Below are 19660 nucleotides of genomic sequence, written 5' to 3'. Positions count from 1 at the left end.
GCATAGATGCAGCCGCCCCTTAGTTAGCAGTATTTCTAGAATATCCATTTTGTGCTGTAATGCAAATAAAATCACCGCTGGAAAAGATAGCTGCACTAATTTTGAATGTTCAGCTACTTCTGCAAAGACATTTACGCTCAAACACCCAAATTTGTTTAAGAGTTATGACAAGCCCTCAAGGCACCACAGTGGACTATTTTTAAATACTGTTAGCCCTGTTAAAGTCTGACAATCTACTCATGCAGTCTGCCTATCAATCAAGGAGAATGTAAAAAGTGGATAGTTTATGTATGAATGCATGTGTGTGCCACAAGCCTTTTTCAGACATACACACTTGATATTCATCATTCACATGGATTAGACAATGTGATGTATAATGCAATACCAGCATTATGCATACCAGCAACTTAAATGTCCAAATAACTAATACCCTTGTTTATTTCTGATTTCCCAACCACTGAAAATTCACTCCATGTGTGATGAGAATCGGAGTACTCCTTTACAAACAATAAAATAACAGTATTGCCTGATGTTAGAGCCTTATCAATCCTCTCTCCATGTCAGAGAAGATGTATAACTAATTAATGAAGGAAAGACTCTCTCTGTGATGTTTTTAGAAGAATTTTGGTGAAGAAATCTGAAAATCAATCACTTCACGCAGCTCAGAGTACCAGTGAATGTTTGTTTCGTTAATGTAATGGTGCAGTTCAGACTTGTGCTGTGTTAAAAGTGATATAGAAACGTTACTAGATGGACTTAATAAGATCGCTGTTGTTATTTTTACAGAAAAGTGAGCAGGGTCTTCTTACAGACATAAAGTCTACACATTTAATTGCTAACAGGAAGGAGTGCATGTCTAAAGCCCATTTCAGGCGTGGGCTACAGAACATTGCTTGCTTCACCAATCTGTTAAAGTGTAGACATTCTAGTTATTCAGACATACTGTAGGTCACTTTTCTATTAATGTTCCTCACAGTCTCATGCAGACATACCCCTCAGTGTGTCAGAAAGAGAGCTGTGGTACACCAAGTGATTCTAAAAGCAGCTGATCAGTGTTCACATAACCAACAGCCTACTTTAGTTCTACTTTCTTAAACAGTGAAGCTGAAAGGCCAGAACTCAGACTACGTGACGCGATGTGAGAAAATATTTAACTGCCGCAAATAAACTGCCTGTGTTTGTGACAGCTCACCTGTCTGAGGTGAACAGTGTGAGTTGCTGTTAGATCCTGATCTATCCTGTCTCCACGTCAGGGATGATTTATACCGAAAACTAATTAGGTTACTGCTCTGGCTCCATGCAATATGATGAGCAGCTGTCTCTCTATAAAATGCACCCAGGGATCCTACTCTGTCTGAGGCTGCAGGTATTTAAAAAATAACTCATAGGAAATAGTCCTCAACAGACAGACGCAACAAACTTCACCTCCCATTAACATTTTGTGAGGGTGGGACACATATTAAACTCACTAATGTGAATATCATTATTATTCTAAGCTGTTACTGTCTGTTTTAATGTTTTTTTCTTATTATTGTTATTATGGACATTGGATTTTGTTGCCTAATAGATTTGAAATTACAGCAAAGTAAGTGAGAAATGTGTGTCTTGATTTTGGTACATCAAGTGTTGAGCGTTTTGATGTTTCTGGACAAATATTGACGCTGAAACATCTAAAATCCCTTCCTTAAATCACTTCACACAAGGCAAGGTACATTTGCTTGCATATGTTTATCTGTTAACGGAGAGTGCAGTTCAGACTTCGACTGTGTTGAACATGTTACTGGTCAGATTACCGTGCAGGGTGCACGTACAGGTGTTCTTTCGCCTTCAGCCACCGTTGAGGGCTGACAGCCACCCTTTCTTCGAGTGAATGCGTAGTGCGCAGACTCCAGCAGACGGCGCTGATTGGTCAGAGGTAGAGTCGCTGCTGTGGAAGTTGATCGTATTCAACAGTGTGAAGTGAAGTGACGTGGAGTGTTACGGACACGGCGGCTAAAACTTCCTAAACTATGAGAAGAGTTGTTACCACATCCTGAGATAAGTCACGCCAGCGGTCGTAACATCGATTGCCTCACAGTTTCACGTTCAACCTTTGTAGAAACAAGTTTTTTTTCCCCACCACGAATCAACAACACGGCGCTTACCAGGCTAGCCAATTAGCTGGCTAACAGGAACAGCCTCTGCTGTGACGGTAGCTATGTAAAGTCTGCGTTGTGCGAGTCAAATATTGTTTCATCACCTGAGCCGAACCATGAGAAGGACTAAGGAGGACTTTAGCGACCGTCGTTGACGTACAATTTACAGAAAACGCAGCAGTTAGCGTGCTAACATTAGCCCGTCCGCGGAGCAGGGGAATATCAGAGGCAACTGTCAAGATGAGCTCTCTGCTGCGAGGTGAAGAGATGTGTCTGGCCCAGCTGTTCCTGCAGTCCGGCTCTGCGTACGACTGCATCAGTGAACTCGGAGAACTGGGGCTGGTGGAGTTCAGAGACGTAAGTCCCAAGGTCTCCCAAAACACAGCAATGTTTCACTTTGAAAGTTATCGCCAAGTTTGCTGACATCGGAAGTATTGAACAAAGTGCAGGAATTCAGCTCTACCGGTTTGTTCAGAGTCCATTAACTTATGTAACAATAATGACTGACTTTGACGTTCTATCAAAGCACAGGTGTCGGTTTTACTTTAACTTCGAAGAGGGAAGTCATCCTGCAGATCATAGCTGATGTAAAATCCTGCTGTGAAGTGTACTTATTGTAGGGTTTATAATACACTGAAACAACATTTAATCTCAGCATGCACATGATCTTCTTTCCCCTCTCAGACTAAAGTTAAAATCACATTTCTTGCCAATTGCTGACAAACATTTTTGAGCAGTTTAACTGGTGACAGCTTCTCAGCCATTGCGTTAGTCCACGCAGCAGTCAGGTGTGGCTTTATAGGACAGTGGTCAGATAGTGTAGCCGGTACACAGACACTCCTTTGTGCAGTGACGATAGAAGGCCGCCTTAAAATGCAGCTTTATTCAAATGACACAAAGCCACTGACGATAAAAGAAAGATGAAAATGGGCTCCTGGCGTGTCAGTTAAGGCTGCAGCCAGTTATTTGAATGTCTGCAACTTCACTGTCTAAGGAATCTTTTCAGTCAGCTCTCGATGGACGCGTGCAAAAGTATGATTCTGTTCATCCAAGTATCCACCAGCTTCACCAAGCTCTTCAGAAAAAAAACTTTTCTCAAGCAACATCCACAAGCTACCTAACTAGACAGATGTGTGGCACTATTCGATGCAAATGATGGACACACTCAGTACTTTAAGTCTGTCTATTATCACTTCTTAAATAGTGCGTACTTGTTTGGTTCATGATGTCCACTCTGTTGTACAGATACCGCCGTTTGACACAACAAATACTTATTCCTCTATTTTAAGAAGAATGGATAGAATTTAGTAAAGCTGCTGTGTTCATATTGTCATAGTTTAGATACTGGGGTGTTTCACACTCTGTCAACGACGCGGGAGTATGAGGGTTGTGTCATTGATTGCTTGACTGAATATGTCTCTTGCTCCTGTTTCAGCTCAATCCCAATGTTAACGCCTTCCAGCGGAAACACGTCAATGAGATTAAAAAATGTGAAGAGATGGAGAGGATCCTCGGTAAGGACATGTTGGTCTGTGTGATAGACTTTACCCATGTGGCTCCTTGTCTATTCAGAGTCAAGCTTTGCACTTCAAAAAATATTTTTTCTCCCACAACATTAAGACAGAGCTGTGATTGGACTGTAGAGGCAGAAGCAGGAATACACGAATCCACAGTAGATCTCCTCACTGAGCTGAATTGAGAGCCAGTGACCCTGCAGTCATGAGAAATGTCAGCTGGTTGTAGATTTGGTTGAATGAACTGCCGCCCTTGGTCAACTAAACCTTGTATTATTAGATTAAGAAAGGACCAACACATGGTCACATTAGACTTCCACTGCAGTGTGGTCTTGGTATTTGGGAACGTAAAGACAGATAAAAACGGTTTCTGTGATTTAGAAAAGGCTGTTCTTTGTTTTTAACAGGATACCTTCTGAGGGAAATCAAGAAAGCAGACATTTCACTGCCAGACAGAGATGTGAACCCAGTGGCTCCTTTACCCAAGCACGTCATTACTATCATGGTTAGTTACTCGCCTTTTGTTACTGTTGCTGTCTTATGTTACTTAGATGCAAACAGGTCATGGTATGATGGAAAGTGATGCGAATCGTAAGCTGTGATCTTCTCAGTCACCAGATCTCAACCCACTTGAGCACCTATAAGAGTTTTTGGCCCAACATGTTAGACAGTGTTTTTCGCCGCCTCCATCAAAACACCAGATGAGAGAATATCTTTAGGAAGAGCTGTGTAGCGTTCCAGAGACTTGGAGAATCAATATCCAGGCGCATTGAAGCCGTTCTTTATGTTGGTTCGTAACGTTCACCATGTGGGTTGCTTCACAGGAGCAGCTCCAGAGACTAGAGGTGGAGTTGGGTGAAGTCACCAGGAATAAAGAGAAGCTGCAGAAGAATCTGCTGGAGCTGACAGAGTACACACACATGCTGCGCATCACTCGCAGCTTCGTACAGAGAAGTGCTGAGGTTCGTGTGAACTCTCTACACTCACATTTTTTTTAATCTTGTTTATGCAGCAGCCTTTTCCCACAATATGGCAATTCATCTGCTGTTTAATTTGATTTTGATTCTCTTCCTACCCTCCGACATTTTGTGTTTACTTTTAGCGAGAGCACCTAGAAGCACAGTATGAGGAGTTTCCCTTCCTAGAAAAAGACACAATGATGGACTACAGCAGCATGCAGAGGCTGGGAGCCAAACTGGGGTGAGGGATGGAATTCCTTTCGCCACAGCAGCATTATATTTATGTCAGTGTTGGAAGTTTTATTTAGTTTAGAGCTGAAAACAGGCACTTGGTCTCTTTGTGATACAAGAAATAATACATTGTTTTTGCTCAGTTGCTGCTATGCATGTACAGAAAGTTCCAAATGGGGCAAGTTTCCCGTTTGTTTTCCTCATAGTTTTTTGTCGCCTTCCTTTATGCCGTTACTCTTCTCACTTACAGACTCAATTGTTCACAGTACCCAGTCAAACAGGCAAGATATTCACACGCTGCCATAACCGAAATGCAGCTGTGGCCCTTTGCCATCAACTTGTTGCTGAAAGAGAACTTATGCGCATTTTATATTTCTCAGAGACAATAACTCAGTGTTTTGAAAGACAAAGATTTAGTTGAATGTGAGTTTTTGTTGAATGTGAATGCGTAGAAACATTTCGGGCTCAAAGGAAGGACAGTTAGCTTTAGGGCTGTGTGTAGTAGATATTTAGAGCTTTTAATGTGTGGCACACTTTGTTGTAAATTTGAAGATGATTTTAAATCTGTACTCAATAACCAGTGAGGACAATGGTGAGCAAAGATTAGGACAACGGTGTAAAAACATTTTTAAGCTTTGAGTATCCCCAGGAGCACAGTGGCCTCATTTTATTATGAAACTTGCAGACACTCTTCCACTGCCATATCAGTTTCAAATAAGTCTACACAGACTTAGATTGCATTACAGTTAGAGCAGGAAGTGTGCGTTCTGTTCATGTGAGCGCAATGTGTGGTCAGTAATGTAAGACTTCTTCGGTAATAGAAAAGCTCCGGTCACTGTGATGATGATGATTTAAAGCGTGTTCAGATAATAATATAACAGAGGATTCATAGTTAAAGTGGATGGGTGGGACCTCCTTTTGAATTTGGAAATGTAATTATGAAAGCAACACAATGTTTAAAATTCATTTTTAGTAACTCTAATGAAGGCCATTTGTGATTTTCTCATGATATCATGTGTGTTTCTGAATCTTTTCCTCATTCTCTTGCAGTTTCGTCTCTGGGCTCATTCATAGGGTGAAAATCGAGGCCTTTGAGCGAATGCTTTGGAGAGTATGTAAAGGCTACACAATCCTCAGCTATGCTGAAGTTGAAGAGTATCTAGATGATCCTGACACAGTAAGTTACTCCAAGCTGACTTTATCCATCATATTTGTGTTTGTGTTTACCTGCTTTCATTTTGTAAAGTTTTCATAATTTCAGATTTAAACTGTATCCTACTTCTTAACTTCTACAGATGCTAGGTACTTAATTTGGCACAACAACATAACAAACTTGTTATCGCTTAGAACCTCATCCAGGAAATCCCTCCAGTGATAAGGACTTTGTTGAGACTTAGCTAGAGAGAATTTCCTGTTTGTTGAAAATTGATGTTAATCAATGAAAACCATATTTAAGCACCTGTACAAAAACATCTTGCCATGTTTGTACCATTTCAAAGCTGTCAAGACCTTGCAATGAACCATAATTCACTTCTGGAGAATATAAGTAAGACAGTTTGTATTTTAATCTTAACATTTTAACTTTTTGCTTTCAAATTTTGCTTGTTTATTACAGGGTTCTTGATGTTAAATTACTTTAAAAAGGTTTTTGTGTTGTATTAAAATACAATGCAGAGGACAGAGTATTGCAGAGTTCTTCAAATTACATTCAGTGAAGTAATTTCCTGAAACTGACCAACGGTGTATTTGTTAACTAAAATGAAACTGGCACCAGTGAAGCTGCCGTTAAGTATTTTCCTCCTGGATGTTCCCGTAAACAATGAGCACCGTGATCTTGTCTATTCTTACTGAGTGACAGCACTAATCCGCTTATCCATTTCCTCTGCTTGACCAGAAGGCAGGCATGTGGAGCTGCGACGGATCATTAATGGAATGTCAGACACACTCTCACTGAGAATTTACAAGCAGTGTTCACATCTATCGCTGAATGCTGAGAAAAGAGCAGGAGTCATGCTTTGTCAAAAAATCAGGTTGAGAACAGCAGTGCTTTTCAGCTGCTTTTTGTGACCTTAAAGATGTTTTTAAATTTAGTTTTCAGTCTTTTTTGTCTTGACAATAAGCAGCACGAACAGGTGTATAGCTCCACATTTTCACTTAATGGTTGTGAATTATATAGGTTTTCGGCAGAACACTTAAACTTCCCTTTTCAATGCTGATGGCGGATCATTGACACACACTTCCCCTTATTTTCTATCTGCAGGGTGAACCTACGAAAAGTGTGGTGTTCCTGATATCTTACTGGGGAGACCAAATAGGCCAGAAAGTGAAGAAGATCTGTGATTGGTAATTATTGAACTCAGTACATTACAGGTTCACATCTGCTGGTTTAGTTTTTAGGGTTTTTTTTTTCACTGGTAGTAGTGAGTTGTGAATAACACTCTTTTCCCCTCCATAGCTACCACTGTCACTTGTATCCGTATCCCAGTAGCAACGAGGAGAGGAATGATGTCGTGGAGGGACTAAGAACTCGCATTCAGGACCTGCACACAGTATGTCTTAGATTTTTTCACATATCTAAGGTGTTTATTGTGTGACAGGAAACTAGTCAAACTGTTGGTCGGTCATTAAAGGTGGACTTGTAAATGTGTTTCCAGTCTTCACCTTGTTTAAAATACAAGCTAGATCATTTAAAACTTGACTTCTCCAGGTTTTTTAAGCTGGAAGAAGATAGCATTTTCAACAAGTAAGCTTGTAGAAACCATGTTTATCGGGGCGCATTATGTTGTGTTACAAAAAGTCGTGTCAGTATTTCTCTTTTGGTCTGTTATCGTCAGCAAAAATGAAACAGTTGATACATTTTCTAAAAGATTAACCCAGTTGTGAACCTTGCCGTTTAATTTCCATCTGGAGCTCGGCTCTGTGAATCATTTGCTAGTTTTAACCTGCTGTGACTGAAAAATGAAATCACACACAATCCCCCCCGCAGCACATGATCAGCATGAGGCCTCAGCTGAGCCTATCTGAACTGTTTCTTCTCTCCTCTTTTGTCTCCTGTCTGCATTGTGTCTCACGTATTAACATAAACAAAGGCTCACTAAAGCCTCTTGTTTGAAATGGAAATACTTTTACTTCTTGTCATCTTCCATACATAGTGAAAGAAATGTTGAAAAATGTCAGGTTTTGTAAACTTTACTCTTTGTCGAAAGTCTTGAATATTTTTAAAGTGACACTAAAAGTCCTGTTTGTCCGCCCTTGTGTCCAGGTGCTTCATCGGACAGAGGATTATCTGAAACAGGTCCTGATTAAGGCTTCAGAATCCGTCTACACCTGGGTCATCCAGGTCAAGAAAATGAAAGCCATCTACTACATTCTGAACCAGTGCAGCTTTGATGTGACGAATAAGTGTCTAATCGCTGAGGTGTGGTGTCCCGTCGATGACATTCCCACGCTGCGGAGAGCGCTCGAAGATGGATCGGTGAGAAAACTGTTAACAGAGCCGCTCTGTTTTCCCCCCGTTGGCCTCGCTGCAGATTTTTTTGGTTTATTTAACCACAGCAGTTGTTTCATGAACTGCGGTATTGTTACAATGAAAGCAAGTACTGTGTGAGGCCTTCCTTTTTATTATCCTCGCTTTAGTTTCAGAAAAATACATTTTACATGGCTTTGGTACTGAAAGGCCACTGTTCATTCAGTTTGCAGGCTGATGAGGACAAAGTGTATATTTGAGAAAAAGAAAAGCACTTTTGACAGTAACTGTGCCTACATAGATTTATTTCTTTGCCACAAATAGCTCTCATTACATTGCATCACAAAATATCCAAATTTTCTTGTTCAAGTTATTTAGATTTTGCCCAGTTTCTGCAGTAGTGGTCACAGGTTGTGGGACTTTACAATGAAACAAGCTTATTGTATCATTTCAGAGAAAAAGTGGAGCAACGGTTCCTTCCTTCGTCAATCGAATACCCACTACTGACACTCCCCCCACCCTGATCAGAACCAACAAATTTACCTCTGGCTTCCAGAACATCGTGGATGCTTATGGAGTGGGAACTTACAGGGAGGTGAACCCTGGTGAGTCTTTTTTAATGATGCACACACATCACCAAATGAAACGCGAAAAATAAAATGTGCCAAACTTAAATCAGAGGCAGTGTTTTAATTATCAATGTGGAGATTGCAAAAAGGTTGCAAAAGAGGTAAATGCAATGTGGGTGTTAAAAATAGTGCAAAATACAGGAAAAAAAGACCTTTTTTAAACACGTGCACAACTCATGCCACCATTATAGAATTCAAGACTTAGCCATGAATTTGGAGTCTGTACATGAAAAGCCAAATTTCCTTTAATGGTGATGTCTCTGTGTAGTCATTGTACATATTGTTTAACATTTCAGATTTTTCATGTACGAGGTGTGTCAGAAAAGTTTCAGTACTGGTGTCACAAAAGATATATTGCAAACTCAAACTACAAGTTTTCCCTTTCAAAGTAATCCCCCTGGAGTCTAACACACTTCCCCAGCCTTCTCTGCCACACTGCCATGCACTCCTGGAAGGATTCTTCTGGGATCCTCCGCAGCTCCGTCGTCACAGCCATCTTGATGTCGCCCACTTCTTCAAAAACCGTTCCCTTGATGACCCCCTTGATCTTGGAGAAGAGGAAACAAATCCCACAGAGCCAGGTGGGGTGAGTTGGGAGGTTGCTCCAGCACAGCAATGTTCTTCTCAGCCAGGAGCTGTCGGATGCTCAGGGCATCGTGAGCAGGTGTGTTGTCATGGTGAAGCAGCCACTTGTCCTGCCACAACTCTCACCTCTTTATCTTCTCGCCTCTTCTCGCGCACTGAACGAAGCAACGCTGCAGGATCTCTTTGTAGACGTGCTGGTTGATCGTCTGAAGAGGAAAACACCAGTCCTGGAACATTTCTGACACACCTCGTATATTATTGCTAGATTTTGATGACTTGTTGTCTTTATATTTTAAATACAATATATTTTTTTCTTCCACCCATTTGTAGCTCCATTCACAATCATAACTTTCCCGTTCTTGTTCGCTGTGATGTTTGGGGATCTGGGTCATGGAGCTATCATGGCTCTCTCAGCTGCCTGGATGGTTTTGTACGAGAACAACCGAAAACTTAAAAACACCAGGAACGAGGTGAGTGAGAACTCCAAAGCAAGTCATGTCTATTCTCAAGCTTATTTGTGTTGCCAAGCAAAAGACAGTGCAGCCGAGTGATTGGATGTGTACTTGCAGATCTGGAACACATTCTTTGAGGGACGGTACATCATTCTGATGATGGGCCTGTTTTCCATCTACACTGGCCTCATATACAATGACTGCTTCTCAAAATCCCTTAATATCTTTGGTTCTGGGTGGAGTGTGAAGGCCATGTTTGACACGAAAGTGTGGACGTGAGTACCTAATGACAAGAACGACTTCTGGAACAGTAGAATCTGCTAAGCTGTAATGAACAAACTATAGTGTGTTTCAGGATATAAACACGAGATTGTCTGAATTTATTTCTTAATCACGTACATTCAACACACAGACTTACGGTTTTATTTGTGCCTTACAGTCCGGATACCCTCATTGGAAATCGTGTTCTTTCACTGGATCCGAACGTTACAGGAGTTTTCAAAGGACCATACCCTCTGGGAATCGACCCAGTAAGTAGAGATTTTTCAGGACTGTATATGACATAATGTATCATATAATACCTCATATACGTAGGTTTTGTCTTTGCTTCTAATCATTGTGGTATTTTCTGCATACTCCACGTATGGCATGTGCTCTTAAAATTGCACATGCATACAGAAACAAGCATACTGTGCATACATAATTGTCCAAAACATTACAAAAAGATGCTCATAAGCCTTTTAGGTAACACAAGAGTTGGTATTTTACGTGTCACTGCTTTTAACAATGAGAGTGACTCAGTAAGTTGCTTCCACACAGTAAATATGAAGGTGCATTTTGTTATACATACATATTTTTTTTTATATAACAAGATGCGCTAAAGAGCAATAGATGGGTGTAATTTTAGTTTCCTAACTAAAAGTTGACACCTTCATAGAGTAATACACTGAATAGGGTTGGAAAGTCCCATTGTTCAAAAAATGAATAAAAATCTATTTGTATAATTTTATTATATTAACACCAGTAAACGTGAACTAGCTTTGAATGTGGAGCGGCCAGATCTTATACCAACGCAGTAAATTAAATCAGTCCATCACAATTAACATTAAAAACTGGGTTATTGCTTTATGAATTGTAATACTACTCACAAGGACACACAACATAACTATTGTCCAATTCCTGGAATTGAAGTTATTGAATCAGTTGTGTAAAAATAACACGAGCATTAAGCAATAACCAAGACAAAGCTTGCTATTCTTTGTGGGATTTAAGTAACCATGCTGGAGTTAATCATTTATCAGCCACAGCTAACAATATGTCTTCTTTCTGTTGCAAAGATTTGGAACTTGGCATCCAACCGCCTTACATTTCTCAACTCCTATAAGATGAAAATGTCTGTGATCCTGGGCATCATACACATGAGCTTTGGGGTCGTCCTCAGCACTTTCAATCACCTGTGAGTATTCGTTTGTTTTTTGTAACCTCAGAAACTCATTAATATTGCATGTTACAGATTTTAACAGTCTGCCTTTTTTTTGTCAACAAAAACAGACACTTTAGGAAGAAGTACAACCTGTACTTAGTGTTCCTGCCTGAGCTCCTGTTCCTGTTGTGTCTGTTTGGATACCTGGTGTTCATGATTTTCTACAAGTGGCTGTTCTTCACTGTTAAGGACTCCAGATATGCACCGAGCATTCTCATCCATTTCATAAACATGTTCCTCATGCAGGGCGACGCAATGCAGCCTCTCTACCCAGGACAGGTGAGCAAGCGAACCTGAAGCTCTGTTTCTACAGCTGTTTACTGTCAACACATTCTATCTAACGCTGTTTCAAACACAAGTCACTGAGCGAGGCCTTCATAGTCTACTGAAATGGTGTTTTGCTTCTTTCAGACTGGCCTGCAGGTATTTCTTTTGGTTATTGCTGTTCTCTCAGTGCCTGTTTTACTCCTGGGGAAACCTGTCTACCTTTATTGGCTTCAAAATGGAAGCCACCGCCTTGGAATGTACAGGGTAAGGCTCTGAGGCGCTTTGCTGCCTATGAATATGGCCATAAATGTGAAAAAAAAAAAATATCTCTAAATATTTCTTCCAAGTGTAAATATGCAAATAAACCTAGCTCCTCTGTGTGGCCTCAGGGATACGAGCGCGTGCGGCGAAGCAGTGAAGAGGAGCTCTACCTGATGAGGGCTCATGACATGGAGGAGGGCAGCAGTCACAGCGAGTTTTCCACTAGTGGAGAGCAAAACACGGAGGAGGTCAGAGCAGCAAACAACCGCACACTCACCCATTAGTCTAAAACGTCTTTGCAAACAACCCTTGCTATTTTTACTGTTTTGTTTTTTTTTTTTGCCTATGACATTTATCATTTTCTTTGTTTTGTTGTAATAGTTTAACTTTGCAGATGAGTTCCTCCATCAAGCCATTCATACTATCGAGTATTGCCTGGGTTGCATCTCCAACACCGCCTCCTACCTGAGACTCTGGGCTCTGAGCCTGGCACATGCCCGTGAGTACGACATTTGCGATATTAGACATAGCTGGCCCGTCCCTCCTCTAAGCCTGCACAAGCACACACTGAATGCAAAGTGAGGTCATACAGTTTTAAATAACTCATCTTGCATTCTGAATCAAAGTGCCACTTCAGATTGTATTCCCTGTTCCACAAAACAACAGTGTGGCTTTGCTCTTGTGTGTACCAGATGTTGAGCATCTTTACATTGACAGTCTGTGACTACTGTGTGTTTGTTCTTTTGTTCAGTGATAAATATAAAGTGTGTAACAGTGTAATGCACAGTGGTAAGGAGCATTATAGCAAGCACAGTTAGAGCCAAGTGCGCACTTCAGTAATAGTGATGCCCTCAATTTACCAGATGCAGGGTAAAGGTTGTGAGTATATAAACAAATCACACTGCAGCCTGCTAATTTATGAAAATCTAGTATTCAGCTCTGTGTGTTCATAATACGTTTTCTCATATATTTTATTGACTTCACTCGATTTCTGCTGCAGATTTTATACAGTTGTCATTTAATTCCGCCTTTAAATACAACATGTAGTTTTGGCTTCCTACATTGGCTCACGTTATCCATGTAAAGCAGTCCTATAGATCTCTTGACAGGTCCCTCCAATCAAATCTAAACCTTAGGGCTAAAGTAAGCTTCACAGCCAAAAAAATCCCTCAGGGCTCCCTCCAAAGCCACTCCTTAAAAATCATGTAAAAAAAATACTAATAATTTTATTTGTACAGCTCCTGTCAAAAACAAAGTGCTTTACAATACAACAAATGTCAACTTAGGCATCAATGAAAAGAAATTCAAACAAATCAAAAGGATCCCAAACATGCAATATAAAAACTAGACAAAATAATTAACTCAAGTCAGCGTTATTTACACGGCACATTTAAGACAACAGCTGTTGTGTCAATGCGCCCTCTAGTGAAATAAGATTGTGATTGTAGCCTAACATAAATATTGGGTTTAAGACCTTATAGTGTTATTTTTGGTGTGCATTTACCAGAGTAATTAACATATAAGGGATTAAAAAGCTACAAAAATTATACAAAATACTGCTTTCCCTGACTATTATATAAATTGATGCTGAGACCCTACAGCGTGGTTTATTGTGGAGACTCACCGAAGTAATATGAACATTAATGCTGAGACTCTACGGCATGATTATTTATGGAGAATAACCTGACTGAGCTAAAGTTTTGACCTTATTAAAATACACATGAAAACGCAACGAATCCAAGAAGTTTCTGGATCCCATCTGAGGAAGTTTTATTTGATGACATGATCTGGCACATCCTCTCTGTCTGCTTGTTGTAATTCCCTGATTGGATGATGCCTGTGCTTTTTGTTCCACTTCAACAGAGCTGTCAGAGGTGCTGTGGGCCATGGTGATGCGAATAGGACTACGAATGGACACCAGTCTTGGGGTTTTATTCCTGGTGCCAGTGTTTGGCCTGTTTGCTGTTCTCACTGTGTCCATCCTCCTGGTGATGGAGGGTCTGTCTGCGTTCCTCCATGCCCTCCGGCTGCACTGGTAAGAGTATCTGCTGAAGCACTTGTGAGATTGTCACGGTCAATGTGCTTTGTGTTATCTCAGAGTTTTTAGATTCATAACAGCTGTTTGTTTCCTCCTCAGGGTGGAGTTTCAGAATAAATTCTACAGTGGGACTGGAGTCAAGTTTTGCCCCTTTTCCTTCTCTCTCCTGCCCTCCAGCTTTGAGCACGACGGTTTACTGTGAACGGACTATCTAATAACACTGTCAGGTGGCGAACAGAGCCAAAACAAGCCAGCAGGGTTCTGTGCTTAAAAAGACTTGATCCAGAGATGTCATGAGGTGATTTTGATATTTATTTTTCCTCTTTTAAAAAATTTGTCATGTAAAGAAAATTGTATGGTGAGTTTCACAAAGTTTCGCCAACCTGCTGCACTCCCAATTGTTTCAAAAAAAACAAAAAAACATGGACAAAACAAAGTGTGCTGTTGAGAAATTAGTATTTCTAATTGCAAATTCATGTAACAAAGAGTATTTTGTATCAGGATCAGTTTATGAAACAGCACAACATTTTGAGGTTGAAATGTGAGGATCAGTTTTAAAATGTAACCCATATGCTTACAACCATCAAATTTTTATAAGATAACGGTTGTTGATGTCATTTCTATCCACCAAAAGTAAAATAAAGGAAAAAAAACCCAACAATATAAGATATTTACTATTAGATAATAAGCAATTAGAAGGACTTACGATCTGGATGCACAGAAATCTCTGACGGAGTAATTTGTTCCCATTTTGGGGGGATGAATAAGAAAAAAGATAAAAATAACATCTTTTCCTTTAAGAAGAAAAAAAAATCAGATCTTTATTTATTTCTTGTGTTTCCCTAGGGCAATTCATTTTGGCATAATTGTGTTTGTGAATGCTGTTATTTTAGTTTCATTCTTGACTAAGTTTCAGTCTTTGGCCGATTTGGTTTCCGCATACTGAGTAGTGAGCCACTTCAGTTAGTTATTGCTCAGCTTTTTGTTGCACTGACTGCCTTACAGAAGTACAACTGCATAACAGCATACTGTATCACTCTTCAGGTTCCCTTATGTCCCCAGTCTATCCTACCAAAACACAGTGAAAGGTGTTTGAAAGGGCTTATGCCGCGATGAGATGTGTATATACTTTTGCAGAATTATTTTTTAATTTATTTTAAAACGTCGGAACGGAAGTACAGATGAATGTTAATGGAATGTGATTTTTACTTTGATGCATTCACAGTGTTGCCTTTGCGCCTGCCACTTACTGTACAATTTAACATTCCATGCATGGAAAAACTTCAATCATTCATTTGTTGACTCAGCTCTGCTGGCTGGAAGTAGCTTACTTTGAAAGATCCTAAATCCATTATTAGTACAGTGGCTGGCCTGCATTAAACCTTAATAGGAGCAAATTTAGTTACTGGTTTCAGGCACTGGTATTTGATCTTTTCTTTTTTTTTTTTAGTGGGTTAGTACCATCAGGAATTGGGATTGTTTCCAAAGGGAAGGAGAATAAATTGTTGTCACTGTTGTGTGTGGGAGGGAAAAAAGCGTCTGCGTTTTGTTCTGTGGCAGCAGAATTGAACTGATTATTTTAGCAGAGGTTCAGTTTGTTATCAGATCTTGATGATACAAGTGGCAGTCGCGGTTTTATTAGGGCAGGTGACATTTCATTAGTCGAAAAGGAATTGTTCAATGCTTGATTGAAGGGGTATTGTAATTTCTTCTAATGCAAGCCTGATTGCTCATTTAATTTTAAGAATCATGTTTTTCTGTTCACAAACACTACATGCTGTAATTCTTTTAAGAAAATTGTCTGTTCAGCCTCAATGTCAATAAATTGTATTTGTTTGAGTAGTTTTTCCTCTTCAAGCCCATAAATAAATTTCTTACTGCACCTGGGTTTATAGAAGCTACATGAAAGTTAACAGTAAGATGTTTGATCCACATCATGTCACAGAAGTTTACATTTTGAGTGTTTGTATGTTTGAGTGGTTTTTAGCACAAAATGACCAAATTCTGAAACCCTTTTAAAAGTTCAATGTGTATTTCTGGACCTTTGATCTTAGTGCTCTTTAAGAGGAATTATTTTGGAGCTGCAAGGTGGCTCAGTGGTTAGCACCGTTGCCTCGCAGGAAGAAGGTCGCCAATTCGCATCCCGATGAGGACACCCAGGATTTTTTTGCGTGAAGTGTGGGTTCTCTCCGGGTTCTCCGGCTTCGTCCCACACAGTCCAAAAACATGATGAGGTTAATTGGTGATTCTAAATTGTCCATAGGTGTGAATGTGAGTGTGCTTGGTTGTCTGTCTCTAAGTGTAGCCCTGTGATAGACTGGTGACCTGTCCAGGGTGTCCCCTGCCTTCACCCTGAGTCAGCTGGGATAGACTCCAGCCCTCTGCGACCCTATTGGGGATTAAGCGGTGTATAGATGATGGATGGATGGAGACTTATCTTGATGTGACTTGTTTACTATGTAGACACATCAACACTTTGTATATGAAAGCTGCAGTTGATGCAGTTAGGGATTAATTGCTAGAAAGTATACATATTGAGCTATAATTCCCACATCAGTAGTCTGAAATAGTCCTCTAATTGTGCATTTCTGGTACAATAACTGGCTATTATTGAAGTAGTATGTTAACTGATGTAACACAAAACAGAGCTTTAAAGAAATACAAACTAACTGATAACTTAAGTGAAGACCAACTATGAAAGTGTAGTGAAAACAGAAAGTTGGCAAGTTAAAAACATAAAAACAGAATAAAGACATGTACTTTAAAGCAACTGATGAGACAAAACTGTGAAGTCGTGTTATTATTTTTTTATGCTATATAAACACATTTTCATCAAGTAACTGTGGCTCATTAGTATTCCTGAAAATGTCCAATTATTTAAGTTTTGTTTTTACTTATTTTCTGCTATTTGGTTGCTAGAAGAACACAACTGCAGCACCTTCATGTCATTTAAATAGGTCTATTTTGCAAGGCAGTTAATATATGAAAAAATATCAGGTTTTCAGAGACTTGACCAAAACGATGAGTGACACTCACGTGTTTGTGGTCAGGCAGCAGCTGCCTTCCAGTCAGGTTAAAATTACCCACAATTCTCTGCCGTCACATCAGCAGCGAGTCGTTGCGTGGTTGCCAGGGCAACGGAAAGCGGTTAGCGTACAGCAGCATTGCTAAAATAGTTTCAAGAGTTTTAAATGGCGACGTGTTGGTCATGAAGAAGTTTTTTAAATATTTAAAATACTAACTACATGAACTGAACAATATGGTCCACGACGATTTACGAGTGGAATGGATCCGACAGCGAGTGTGTGCCGGCTTCAACCTAGCGAGCTGTCCGGACTGTTTCGATGAACTCCTCAGTCGGGAAGATGGAGAAACCGAAGAGGAGATTATCCGATACCTGGACGTCGTCTCTGAGAAAGGCTCGCCTTCTTGTCTCCTGTTTTTTAAAACTATGAGAGAGGAAGAGGTTGACGTTCCTGTCGGTAAGTTTAGACCAAGTCACTTGGGCCTCAGTGTCTCTGAGTTCATGTAGAAAGTCAGCAGAGGTTCAACAAACCGACTCTCTGTTGTTGTTACTGTGTTGTACTGATGCTTTAATTAAGTCCACAATTTGCCTTTCAAAGTAAAAAAAAAATGGGCGAAAACATCTTTTGGGAAAAAATTATCTTGTCTGACACCGTAAATCGTACCAACTTGAAAATCGCACCGGAGACAGAGATGATGTACAAAAGTTCTGAAGGGATTTGACGTTTCTCAGCCGGTTTTCAAATGGCGAGCCGGTAAAGTTGATGAGCTGCCGCAGCCTCGGGTGATGCTTTGTGTGGCTGTATATGGACATGTGCAGACATGCTGTGTCAGTTGGTCATCTACAGAAAAAACTGAAGGTCCTACAGCTTTAAAAATGACACTGAGGGCTTCCTAACAAGATTTCCCACTAAAATATGCTGTTTTTACACACATTTGGTGAAAATTGTGGCTGTATGGGAGAGTTTAAAAACCACAAACCTGCAGGTTAAGTTGTATAAGGAATATTAAATAATGAGACTAATGCTGCAATTCAATTTTATTCAATTTAAACAAATTAAAACAAATCAGGACTTGTTCAAGCTTCCCCACTGATGGTTGCTATTACACGGTCCATGCTGTCACACTGTGGTTCTCCTGAAGTCTCATAGTTTCATGCCCACACCTTGTACATTTTGCAGCATATCCGACCCTGTAGTGACAATGATTTTTTACAAATTCATGCTGTCCTCCTTGTGTGGCTGTCACGGTCGTTTTCAATAGAATCTTATGTGGTACTCCTTATTTGCATATTTTAAATCTAATACACGGTGAACTTTGAACTGAAGCTTAACTTCAAAAAATAATATTGCAAATCAAATCGCGTTATCAGTGAGAGAAATTGTATGCATTCAGTTCTGTACGACTGTAAGACAGCATCTAACTACAGTGTTTCTAACCTCAGAGATGAAAAATGACGACTCTTCAGATCCTGACAAGAAGGACACCCCTGACTCAGAGGAGACACATGAAGAAAGCCATGTGAGGTCAAACTAACTGGACACCTTTCTAATTGCTTTGAAGTTGTGACTGAGTTTGAAATTCTTTATGAAACTGATAGATAGTTGACATGTTTGACCCTTTGGCGTTTTCAGAGGACTGAGGTGGAAGTGGTCTATCACACTGAGCTTCATGTAGCAGTAAACCGCTACCCAGAGAGATTTTTTAATTCTCGTGTCTTCTACTTTCTGAGGAACACGAAGGGTGAGACGGCAGTTCAGTCATTACAGTTACACATGTTTGAGCCTCTGTTGCACATAAAAAATGATTAACCAAGATATTATTATTTGTGTTTTAAACAGAACCCATTGTTGAACCACTGGATATGAATGAAGCCAATGTCACGATGTGCCGGCTTTTTGACATTGGCATGCATAGTGGATACCCACTTCGGGTGCTACAGAACACACTTTCGCATGTAAGTAAAATAGGAAAACTATTCACGAACCAGCAGCAGCCTCTATCAGTAAGACTAAAATTTAATGTAACAACAATGGAAAAGCTGTAAATCGCAAAATACCTGCTTTTCTGAATAAATAATACAGGATGTCTTATTTCTCTGTTCCTCTCGTCAGCTGTATATACCCATGCTTAATGCGCAACAGATGACCAAAACTGGAGGAGGTCATCAAAACGAGGAAGTTTCCCTTGACAAGGAGCCCAGTGGAGACGATGAAGAGGAGACTCCAGCGAAGCCAAATGGGCAGTTCACGATTCGCGACGAGTTGCTCAACAGGACACACAAGTTTTTGGGAATGATCAACAGAACTCTCCAACGCCGTCAAATTGAAGGTTTGTTTTATTTGTTTTACCCAGGCTCATTACGTTTAGTTTCCAGAATTCATCAGTAGTTTAATATTAAAAAACACAAATTAATTGGATTGAGCTCTGCAGAGTGATCAGCAGCCTTTAGGTATTCCTGATGTCGCCTCTCTGTTTCTGAGCATATCCCTGTATGACAAGACTTTTGTCAAGACTGTGGTCTGTTGTGAAGAGTGCAATCTTGGAGCAGTTAATAATACAATAAAATGTCTTGGGAAGGAATTTATCAGTCAGGGGAAAAGCAAGCTTTGGTTA

At 40.1% G+C, this 19660-nt stretch overlaps 2 protein-coding genes across 2 annotated transcripts in view; both read left to right on the top strand.

Annotated features, from left to right (window-relative positions):
- Nucleotides 1–1971: 1971 nt before the first annotated feature.
- atp6v0a2b (ATPase H+ transporting V0 subunit a2b) lies at nt 1972–15863 on the top strand. Its single transcript, XM_008276561.1, has 20 exons — nt 1972–2492; nt 3571–3649; nt 4057–4154; nt 4474–4611; nt 4752–4849; nt 5890–6016; nt 7100–7182; nt 7295–7388; nt 8102–8314; nt 8760–8910; nt 9850–9989; nt 10089–10246; nt 10411–10501; nt 11309–11427; nt 11523–11733; nt 11866–11985; nt 12111–12230; nt 12364–12481; nt 13846–14017; nt 14120–15863. The coding sequence occupies exons 1-20, from the start codon at nt 2376–2378 to the stop codon at nt 14220–14222; spliced, it is 2550 nt and encodes an 849-aa protein (XP_008274783.1). The 5' UTR covers nt 1972–2375; the 3' UTR covers nt 14223–15863.
- Nucleotides 15864–17279: 1416 nt separating this feature from the next.
- Nucleotides 17280–19660, top strand: part of dnah10 (dynein axonemal heavy chain 10) — a 28873-nt gene continuing 26492 nt past the window's right edge. Inside the window, exons 1-5 of the mRNA XM_008276611.1 lie at nt 17280–17502; nt 18489–18565; nt 18679–18787; nt 18886–19001; nt 19159–19375. Coding sequence (XP_008274833.1) covers nt 17280–17502; nt 18489–18565; nt 18679–18787; nt 18886–19001; nt 19159–19375 — 742 coding nt within the window. The remainder of the gene's footprint in view (nt 17503–18488; nt 18566–18678; nt 18788–18885; nt 19002–19158; nt 19376–19660) is intronic.

The sequence above is a fragment of the Stegastes partitus genome, unplaced genomic scaffold (assembly GCF_000690725.1).
Source record: "Stegastes partitus isolate 25-593 unplaced genomic scaffold, Stegastes_partitus-1.0.2 Scaffold77, whole genome shotgun sequence".
In the NCBI taxonomy this organism is placed as follows: Eukaryota; Metazoa; Chordata; class Actinopteri; family Pomacentridae; genus Stegastes; species Stegastes partitus.
Note: the sequence above shows the minus strand (reverse complement) of the source record. Positions and strands in the feature narration are given on the sequence as shown.